Genomic DNA, 11,060 nt, shown 5'->3' with positions numbered 1-11,060 from the left:
CACTCTCACAAACAAAATCACAGTTTACTACCACAGTAACGCAGCGTGCTTACAGGAAAGTAACAGTAATCTAATTACTTTTTTGCAGTAGTAATCCCTTACTTTACTCATTACCTGAAAAAAGTAATTGGATTACAGTAACGCGTTACTGCCCATCTCTGCTTATAACTGGTTGGTGCTTCATCCAAGCCACTGTGTTGCTAAAAAATGATCTATGGGCAGGGTCATGAAGCAACATACTGAGGGGTATCTTTGCATTTTCTGACCTCACTTACCCTAACATCAGAAACTGGAATAAGTTAATCCAAAGTGTAGCATCCTAGCTACAAGTACATTTACATGAAAGGAGTGCAGTTGGCTGCATGTGAACAATCACAGACATGGATAATCTGTGAGCACCAGAGCTGCTAAAAGCACTGAGGTACTTTTAAAAGTGCTGTATGAGTACCTGTGTGCCTTTAGCACTTTGATTAGTCAGACTGTAAAAGATGTACAATAAAATCAAAATCAATAAAATCGAGGTAACAGAGTATCAGTGCTCATTCGTCAAGACAAAGAAGACATTCTATTAAACTAATGTTTAGATGTGCATGAAACAGTTTTAATTATAGTGCTTGTCAAACAGTAAAGTTGTGGTGAAATTATTTTTGAGAGTCTTTAATTCTTGAGATGCTCATTGGGGAAATTCAAAGACTTTACACTGTCTTACTCTCTGCACACCTGCAAACACAGGTCAGTGGGATCTTCCAAGAATACTGGTGCTATTGAACTGACGAGTCAATCGGAAGTGATTTCACATTTGTTGATCTCTCATCTCAAATATAACCAGTGAACTAGAGTTTCTAGCACAGGTTGCCATGGCAAAAGTACCCCAGTGAGAAGTCTTTAACAATGGAAACCCCAGTTTAACCCTGAAGTTACCTGGATAATCCCTCTTTGTAGCGGGATTATCCAGGTAACTTAGCTCAGCTTTGATTTGCTGTGTGTGAGAAAGTCCAATGACAAGGGTCAGGGCTCACTCTGTAGTGTGCTACAACTGCTTCCATTGACAAGACAAAAAAGTGCATAAGCTTGTTAGCTCAGGCTGTAGCTCAGGCGGTAGAGGTCATCTGCTGATCGGAAGGTTGGTGGTTCGATTCCTGGCTTCCCCTAGTCTGCATGCCAAATATCCTTGGGCAAGATGCTAACCCCAAATTGCTCTTCGATGCATCCATCGGAGTATGTATGTGTGTGTGAATGTTACTTCGAAAGCACTTAGAAAAATGTGCTTGTGTGAATGGGTGAATGCACAAGTTGTGTAAAGCGATCTGAGTGCTCAGAAGAGTAGAAAAGCACTATATAAGAACGAGACCATTTAATCACACAGTCTGTGCATTTTAGAATAGAATAAACCTTTATTATCCCATGGATGAGAAATTTGGGTGTTACACAGCTCTTATAGCAAGTGGAATATAAAATATAAAAGGAAGACACAAAGTGGTCATATATACATAACCAACTTCGTATATACAGGTAACACTATACAGAAATATGTATAGAAAAATTGTACGTAGATATGTATAAAATGACATATATGGAGATATGTATAAAATAAAATGAAATAAAATAAAATTTAACTGCAAAGCCCTATGTTGTATCTTGGTCACTCTTGGCCAGCCACATATGAAGCCTCTTATCAGTAATCTTATTGGTTTACAATTTAGTAGCTATAACTCGCTCTTTCAACTTGCTAATACCTTTAATAACCCTTCGTCTTTTTCTCCTCACCTCCACCCTTGTTTGGCTATACTAAGTATTTACAAGTGCTCTTGCGCTGCATTACTTACTGCAAAGCACCCTGGACCTCGACCAAGAGCAACAAACACAAACTATCTTTCATGTCAGCAGGCTCTGGTATCTTTTTTCCTTCTTTTTAAGCCCAACCCTCTGGTGAAACCATTGTTTGTTGCTTTAAGAGGAGATGGCTTATAATTCATCAGTGGAACACACTAAACCATAGTGGCCTCTCGACATTTCAGCCCGCTGTTGTACTCAGTGATTTCAACACCTGACATGTGAAAATCCTTGTCTTGGTTGGATGCGATTCTGCTGTTGATAACGATCTGGGAATGGAAAAGAGAGAAAAGTGCGAGTTCAAGCGCCTGTGTCGGGACCAAGATGATGTTCTGTGTGTTGTCACAGTGCATGCGTGTGTTTTTGTGTGTGTCTGTGTGTGGAGGACAGTATATCAGATTGTAACAGATACAATTGTTCAGATCCTGCCAGCAAAGACGCCCACTTCCTTCCTCTGTCGTTGCAGGATGTCATGAATCCGATGGCACACATCCATTGATGGTGGATGGCACCCAGTAACAACAGAAGATTATTTGTGTGGGTTTATTTTAGACCCTTGTGTCAAACACACAGGCGTCATTTGATCTAAAGTGAGTCAAACCATTTGTTGGAGTTTCCTGGTGCCATTTTCTTTTAAATATTTTGGAAAAAAAACCAAAACTTTTACTTTGAAGTACAGTCAGAAAACGTGCAAATGTGCATAAAAACTACACGTCACAACAGGTCTACAGATTTGTGGCGCTGAAATCGTTAACTGCTACTGCTCCCTATTCCAGTTGGAGCCTTTAACTTGTTTGCTTGACACCCCTGTTTTAGATCCTCGTAACAAGAAAAAATGGTTGGTGAATCAGCTCTGCATCATGCTGCGCCTGATCATAAACTGACCATCTCCTCCAGCTGTTTTCCTTCTCTCTTCTATCTGCATTACAATCTAAAAGGCTCCTTTGGATTCGGATGGACCTCGGCTCTCTCAGCGCGTCACACAAGCACAGCTTGGAAATGAGCCAAACAAACAGACATATTCATAATAATGGAAATCAATTTAGATGCACAAAGCAAAAGCACCTGGAGAGATTTCATGCACCTGGCTTTCTTTACAAAGCACTCATTTTCATTCCTGTGGGAAGCTTTTGAAAATCTTTTTTTTTTCCTTTTTCGCAATTTAAATGTTATTCTTCTGGGCTATTATGAAGGTTTAACTAGCTCAAGCTGCTGTATAGTTATACTACTGACACACTATCCCACAACAATTTCAGGGAGCTTGAAAGAAGCTTTTGAGAGCCCTCGTTTTGTGTGAATTTTTATATTTTACCACATAGCTTCATATCTCCAGCAGGTAACAGCAGGATGAAGTTTCAGAGCTGAGCATACCACAGGGGACCCGGGCAAACTTTTTTATGCACCTGCCGCAATGCTGGTTTTATTTAGTTTTATTTATTTATTTTTTACAACGAGTGCTTATTTAAGCTGATTTTTATCAGCAGAGGAGGCTGGTCCACAGAGATGGAGGAGGCTGAGATAAAATATAAAGAGCAATTGGATAAAACAAACCATTACAAAATGTCAGTATTGTTTATAAAATACTTTGTACTTTTTTATTGAATTTCTCAATGCCTCGACAATATCACCTGATCAGGATCTATATGTCCTCCTTAGTGTGGGACCTCTTTATAAATTTAATACACTTCTGGGTAGTTTTTAAATGTTTTTCATGGTGATATGGCATTACGAGCACATGTAAATGATACTCAAAGGGAGGATGTGCTCGCTAAGCATCTATGGATTTGGACAGACGGTGTAGCAGGGACAGTGCACCACAGTGGGGGGTTATTTGATTCCTACATCTTGCCCTCACCCACCTGCACAATAAAGACACGCATGTACGAATTCTGTTCATAGACAGTTCCGCATTCAACACAATCATTCCTCAGCACCTGATTGGAAAACTGAGCCTGAACACCTCCCTCTGCAACTGGATCCTGGACTTTCTGACACTGAGCACTGGAGCCCCTCAGGGCTGTGTGCTCAGCCCACTGCTGTTCACTCTGCTGACTCACGACTGTGCAGCAATGCACAGTTCGAACCACATCATAAAATTTGCTGATGACACGACTGTGGTGGGTCTCATCAGCATGCAGAGAGGAGGTGCAACAGCTAACGGACTGGTGTAGAGTCAACAACCTGTCTCGAAACGTGGACAAAACAAACTAGATGATTGTTGACCTTAGGAGAGCACAGAGAGATCACTGTCCACTTAACATCAATGGATCCTCTGTAGAGGTTGTCAAGAGCACCAAATTCCTTTGTGTCCACCTGGCAGAGAACCTCTACCTCTCCTGGTCCTTCAACACCAGCTCCATAACTAAGAAGGCCCAACAGCGTCTCTACTTCCTGCAGAAGCAGAGGAAAGCCCATCTCCCACCATCCATTCTCACCACCTTCTACAGAGGGACTATCAAGAGCGTCCTAAGCAGCTGCATCACTGTCCGGCATGGTAACTGCACCATATCAGATGGCAATACCCTACAACTGATAGTGAAAACAGCAAAGAAGATCAATGGAGCCTCTCTTCCCTTCATCACGGACACTTATAGCATCCGCTCCATCCGCAAAGCCACCAGCATTGTGGAGCACTCCCACACACCCCTCACACGCACTCTTCACCCAGTTGCCTTCTGGAAAGAGGTACCGGAGCATTCGGGCCCTCACTACCAGACGGCAAAACAGTTTCTTGCCCCAAGACGTCAAACTCCTGAACACTCAGTGATTGGACTGACACATGCACACCTTCATACACCAAATGACTTTTTGCACAATACTCAGTCTTTTGCACATTTCTATTGCACTGTTGTGTCTGCACGGTCTTGTGTCTGTATTGTTCTGATCTGTCTGGTGTTGCACTGTCTTTGTTTTGGGATTTTTTTTTTTTTTTTTTTGCAATTTTTGCACATTGCACTTTATGTAGTCCTGTGTTGATTGTCTGTTATATGTCATATGCAGCACCATGGTCTTGTCTCGTTTCACTGTGTACTGTACCATTGCACACGGTTGGAAAGACAATAAAGCCACTTGACTTGACTAGCTTCATTAACTGTTCATAACTATCAATTAGTTATGATGTACACAGGATCGGTCAGGAGAACATCAGAAGGCTGAGGTGACACTTTTAAATGCTAGCTAGGAATAAGCTGAGGAAGAATTCTCATTCAGTTGTAGCTGCTTTTCCATTTTTGGGGGTATATTTTCTTCTCTTATTTGAAGTAGAAAATTATGGAAATGTAAATTATATTGCAGGTTTATTAAATTAGTCAAGGGCAGCGTCATGCAGTGTGCTGACTGATCTGTTATCCCCACTGTGCAGTAATCTAAGCCTGATTGACTGAAAGTGCAAAAATCCACTGGGATCGCTGGCTGATCACTGAAGACTGAGTTGGTTAAAGAAGCTCTGGAAATGATGAACGCTTAAATTTGAGACTTAATAAATGAATTTTTGTTCATTATTTACTCCCTGCCAAAACCCAGAGAGTGTCATTTTTGGATGATGTGTAAGTATAAGAAAGGCTAATAACAACAATGAGAAGGATAGCAGGAATGGAGAATTTAGTTATTAAAAACATGCCACTTGGCTGAGATGACTGATGACATTTTTAGTGAGAGATATTTTCTGCACCATACATTTATCAGAGTTTTTATTTGTCCTTTGATGCTTTTCTTTGAACCTGAGGAGGAGGATTGATTTAATTTATGTACAGGTCCTTCAGCTGCTCTCCCATGTGTCAGTGAATGCAAAGTATTTTAGGTCATCAGCTGACTCATTAGCTTCCTATTTAAATCACATGGTCAGTAAGGAATGATAATAAGCTGTGTCCTACTCCAGAAAGACATCGGGCAGCAAATAGTTTCCTCCACAACGTGACAAGCATCTGGCTAAGATATACGACAGACCAAAATTCAAAATATCAGGGGATCCATTTAAGAGCCTTTTGTGCTGGCAGCCAGTTAATCTGACACTTTGATGAAAAATCAATAGAGGGGAGAAAGCTGTTTGGCAGCTGCATCTTAATGGTGCTGCTGCCTGAGTTGAAAACAAATTACAGTGTATCAGATTTAAATATCATGTTATATAAAAGCCTTCTTCATATGTGGTTTTGATTTTGTGTAATTTATTGTCTTCATGCCATTAGCGCAGCTTTTTTGTGGATTATGGCTTGCTTGGATCTAATATAATTTTACCAAATCTGGAATAGTTGACAGCTTCCACTCTGTGCTTCCAGTTTCATAGGAAGTGCTTGGTAATGGAGAATGACTATGATCCCGTGGCAACATTCTCTGTTTGGGCCGTTTTCACGTTTTCAATACATATCAGCTGATATTGGCTGTGAAATATGACCAAAATATCCCGATATAAGAATTCTATCGTCCGATAACGATATAAATCACAAAAATTTAACATTTTCTGTAAATTCTGTGAATCTCGGGCAGCTCAACTTGCCTGAAGTGTTTGCAGCTGGGCGTCATGTACCGGGAGTGGAGTGTTTTAACCGATGCATGAAACGACACATTTTTAGACATAAGTTGTAACGGCCTCCGGTTTCTTTGTGAGTATTTATTACACGGCGTGCTGCGGGGAAAAGCCTGTTCTAACGTTTGAATCTAAGGTTTTTTTTTTAGCACCTAGCGGCTCTTTTTTTTGCTTCTCATCCGTAAATACTCTGCGTACTCTTTCACGTGATTCAGTTTATTTTGAAAAGTCTCAACAGGATCTTGAGCTTTATTGTGAAAGGTTTATGTGGAAAATAAACAAGCGGACACGCGATGGTTTTACCATCATTGTTGCAAAGGACAAAGCATAAAAACAGGCACTTGTCCTTCAGTAGTGTGGTTATATTAAATATAAGAGAGAACTTTAAGAAATTAATATAGCCACTACAGTGACCATCAAAACGATGAAAAAATATTGCCGTAAACAGTTTATTTTGCGACACCAAACAATAGTTGTTTTTATATCGTCATCCGATATATATCGTTATATGAACAGCCCTAGTTGATATATTTTAATAGATGGATAGTACCTTGGCATCATTTCTTACAAAGAATGATGACAAAAAGAGTATCATCTCATAGGCATATCATTTTATCAGTTGAGTCCCTCTGAATCATGTTATGTATTTATTTTTTCCATTTTGTACTTTTTTTTGAAGAAAATAGCATTTTTATGACTGGCAACAATTGTTGCCAGTAGTCACACAGCTTGTCACTAGGTCAAATGTCACCTAATAATAATAATAGAGAAGTAATAATAATAATATAATAAGAACAAAATAATAATATAGTCATAATAAATAATAACAAAAAGGTGGAGCCTCAGGTTCCCCCTGTATAAAATTCAAAACATCAAACAATTTGAACTGATTTCTTTATTCTCAATTTTTTTATACTCAAAAACTCAACAAACATTTTTTTCTTAGAACCTCTAAAAACATATATACATATATAACATATTTCTTCCCATACATTCCATCATCTTTCATGCATGTTCTACTCAGTGTGGTACTTCTTGAAGCACTCCACATGTAGTGGCACATCACACTTTCCACACGCAAATGATGTGCGTCCGCCGCAGTTCTTGCATCGCTTGTACCTGCTACCAGTGTTGCAGGGCCAGTGGTTCAAATTATCAAACCTGGTGGCATCAGTTATCGCCACCGCCATTGAAGATCTTCTGCCCTGCCTACTTGGCTTTGTTCCATGGCGCAGGAGGAGGGTCTGGGCTACCAGCCTCTGGAAGGAGAGGAGATCCTTCTCCCCGCTTTTCCAGGACCTAAATGAATGACAAAACAAGCATGATAGATGCATGAATGTGCATCGTTTCATCCTTTCTACAACGTCATGCCCCATATGTAGAATGTTCTGTAAAAGCAATATCACACTTGAGTTTGTGATGTTGGTCTGGATATCATCACTGTTGCTCTTGTCGACCGAAGAGCACTAGCGATGACCTCGAGTCAAACATCACCAACTCGATTGTGATATCACTAAATAACATACAGCCTTGTGTACCTGTAATAGCACCAGCTGTTCACCATGGCACTGTTCAGGGCCCAGCTGAAGCATGGCCACCACCACTTCTTGGACCGGATGTTGACTCTGTAGCGGCTGACAAACTGGTCATGCAGGTCCACTCCTCCCATGTGTGTGTTGTAGTCCTGGATACACTTGGGCTGTCTGACCTTGTCCATAGTCCGCTTCTGTTTATTCCATCTCTTCGCCTCAGTTTCGGTGAACTCCCTCTCCATGTTCGACACCACGGTGACCACGCTGTTGTCATTCCACCTTACAATCAGCTTCTCTGCCTCAACCAGATACTCAGCATCTCCTCTGGGTGTCTTCTTGAAGGTCTGGGGTGCTGTGAAGGGAACGTTATGGAGCTGAGTTTGTCGCATCGTGCCACAGCTGCCATAGCCTCTCAGGGTCATCTCATCCACCAGGGACAGGGTTGTGAAGAGGTTGTCGTGGTAAAACTTGACTCCAGGTGGCACTTCAGCTTTCTCTGCCAGGCCAAGAACCACACTTGGACCCTGACCAAGTCCAGTTTCCACCAGATGTGTGTGGCTTCCTACATATGGCTCCATCTGATGGACAAACCCGGAGGAGGATGCTAAGCTCCATATTTTATACCCAAAACGAATAGGCTTCCCTCTAATAAACTGTTTGCACCCATGCCTTCCAAAATACTCAATCATCATCTCATCTACTGCCACATGTTCTGCTATCGGGATTGCGTTGTTGATGTCATTTAGATGCTTAAAAAGGGGACGCACCTTGAAGAACGGGTCAGCTGTGATCTTCATGTTGTCTACTAAATGAACAGAAGACATAATTTCATCAAACCTGTTCCTCCGCATGGCATCTTTTACAGCATTGTTGCTGACATCACAATCGTCTGACCAGAGAAGACGCCGCCTTGGGACTGTGTTGTATCCACTGATCAACAGAATACCGTAGAATGTAAGAAGTTCATCCTCAGTCAGGTTGAGCGTTTTCCCTTTTTGTTCAGCGTAGAGATTGGACATTTCCAGTGTGACATCTCTGAGGGACTTGGGATAAAATGTGAGGAAGATATCCACTGGATCATCTGATGTGAAGCCAGGATCATGTTCTTTGGGGACATAGCGAGGGATCTGATATTTTTTGTTGGCTTGTGCTGGTGCTTTGGCCGCAATTTTGATTTTTTTGAATTTCCTGTCTTGGTTCTTAGTTTTGTGGAGCATGGGCCCAACAATCTGACTGGTCACCTTTTCATTTGTGCCACTGACCTTTCTAGTCTCTGTCTGACTCACTGAGGATGAGCACCCAGGATCATCATCGGGGGGATTTGGCAGCTGCATGTCCGAATTAGGTAGAAAGCCTTCACCTTTGAGTATTCTTGATGGGAGGCGGTTATGGTCACCAGTGGCCTCATCATCAGATTGGTCACTGTCACAGTCTGTGTCATGTGCGTGCATTTCTGACTCAGGCACAACTGTGATGTCCGCCACAGTTTCAGAGTCCTGCAGCATGGCCAGGATCTCTGCTACGGTGTACCTAAGGAAAGGACAACATACATGTTAGCTAGCAAGCGAATTTTAGCTAGCAAGAAAATGATGTATGGTAATGTATAAAAATCCTATACACAGAGGCCTTGAATACCTGTGAATTTATTTAGCTAGGAATTATTCTAAAAGGACTAAAATGAGCCATTGTACATCATTCTACAATTTTAAATAAGTAAATTAGGAGCAATCCTGCAGACAGTGTTTTCCTTTAGTTAGCGACATGCTATGTGCCCACTGGCAACTTTTGTTGCCACTCACAGAAATAAGCCCATGAACAAAAAAATATTTATCCTAGGTACAATTTTTTTGGGGAGGGTTACTCTAGAGACTTGAATGATTAAATAATTATAAATATGTTTGGGGGGAAAGTCATAAGAAATTTATGAAAATTACCTCTTTCCAGGATGATTTGCATCCGCCATGTCTTCAGCCAGAAAGAGCGGGAAGCAGATGATGTCATGCGATAGGAAGCACTTGGAAACGATTTTTTAAAAATCAAAACCTTTGTCTAAGTTGTCTACTAGCATATAAGTGGAAAAAGTTGCATTAGTACCTTTGAGATTTTTTATTGTGAGTCGAAAATGACAGTGATAAACGTTGGCAACAATTGTTGCCAGTGGGGCAAAAGGGGAACAGGTGACAATAGCTTAATTGAAACCACACAGTTCCTGGTGTTTCTGGCCACCACCCAGTGACCTTCTGTTTTAGTTTTGCTCTGGAAAGTCCTGAGCAAAGATTAGCTGCTAAACGCTCCATGTTCATCAGCTAGCTGCTCGCTTTGCTCTTTGGTCCATAATGACAGATATTTGTTCGAGCCATTATTAATATGCAGGTTCTAAATAATTCAGCTTATTCAACTGTGAGAGGATTCTTTGTCACAGCAGCTCCCTTTCAACTCTTCCTGGAAACATTAACAGCTTGGCACATTTGGATATGGCTCGATCTTAAAGTCATTCCACAGATTTTCTCTGGGATTCAAGTCTGGGCTTTGAGGCCACTGAAGGACTTTCACATTCCTGTTGTGAAGCCACTCCAGTGTTGATTTGGCAGCCTGTTTGAGTCCTGTTGGAGGAGAAATTTATTGGCCCCGCTCTTAGGCCCCTGGCAGTCAGAAACATGCTCTTCTTGAGATTTGCCTACATTTGGATTCCTGCATTGTTCCTTTGGACCTCTGGCCAAGTCTCTCCATCGTCTCTGGCCAAGTCTGAAGCGGCACCATCATGCTGCGAGGTATAGATGGTCTTAGAGGTTTGATCAGCCTCCCCAGTTCCAGCAGACACAGCACTCTGCATTACAGCAGAAGCGTTTTGATTCGTATTTCATCAGATCTTTTTTCTTCTTTGCTCAGTCTATGCTTTGACAAACTCCAGGCTGCTGCCATGTGGTGTTTTTCAGGTGAGCCTGATTTTCTTAAAGGCGGTTGCCACAGTATTAATTTCTGGCCTGACAAGAAATTCCAGCCTGAATGAAGAACGTCCAAGTCTGGCCGGATCGTCGGCAGGTTGTTGGCTATCTTGAGGTTCGAGGTCTCTCCTTGGCAGGTCGCTTGATTAGATCAACAAAAAGAATCAACAAAAAAAAGAAAACCTGTCCAGAATACATCTGATAATTAAATTTTTTGCTTTTTTCATG

General features: G+C 41.4%; 1 protein-coding gene across 1 annotated transcript; it reads right to left on the bottom strand.

Annotated features, from left to right (window-relative positions):
• Positions 1-7,235: 7,235 nt before the first annotated feature.
• LOC102297920 (piggyBac transposable element-derived protein 3) lies at positions 7,236-11,060 on the bottom strand. The gene is made up of 3 exons (XM_042221415.1): positions 9,822-11,060; positions 7,894-9,417; positions 7,236-7,654 (listed from the first exon to the last, which is right to left on the bottom strand). Exons 1-3 carry the CDS (start codon positions 9,848-9,850, stop codon positions 7,372-7,374), a joined length of 1,836 nt encoding a protein of 611 aa, XP_042077349.1. The 5' UTR covers positions 9,851-11,060; the 3' UTR covers positions 7,236-7,371.

This window comes from Haplochromis burtoni, unplaced genomic scaffold (assembly GCF_018398535.1).
Source record: "Haplochromis burtoni strain Fernald_Lab_line unplaced genomic scaffold, NCSU_Asbu1 Contig_66, whole genome shotgun sequence".
NCBI classification, from domain to species: Eukaryota; Metazoa; Chordata; class Actinopteri; order Cichliformes; family Cichlidae; genus Haplochromis; species Haplochromis burtoni.
This window is presented reverse-complemented; position numbering and strand designations above follow the sequence as displayed.

Bases quoted from the DNA above. Each gene is read 5' to 3' on its own strand.
- LOC102297920 (XM_042221415.1), bottom strand. From the start codon at position 9,850: ATGGCGGATGCAAATCATCCTGGAAAGAG. The intron at 9,418-9,821 runs GTAATTTTCATA...TCCTTTCCTTAG, and splicing joins GCAAATCATCCTGGAAAGAG to GTACACCGTAGCAGAGATCC. The intron at 7,655-7,893 runs GTACACAAGGCT...TCATTCATTTAG, and splicing joins AACAGCTGGTGCTATTACAG to GTCCTGGAAAAGCGGGGAGA.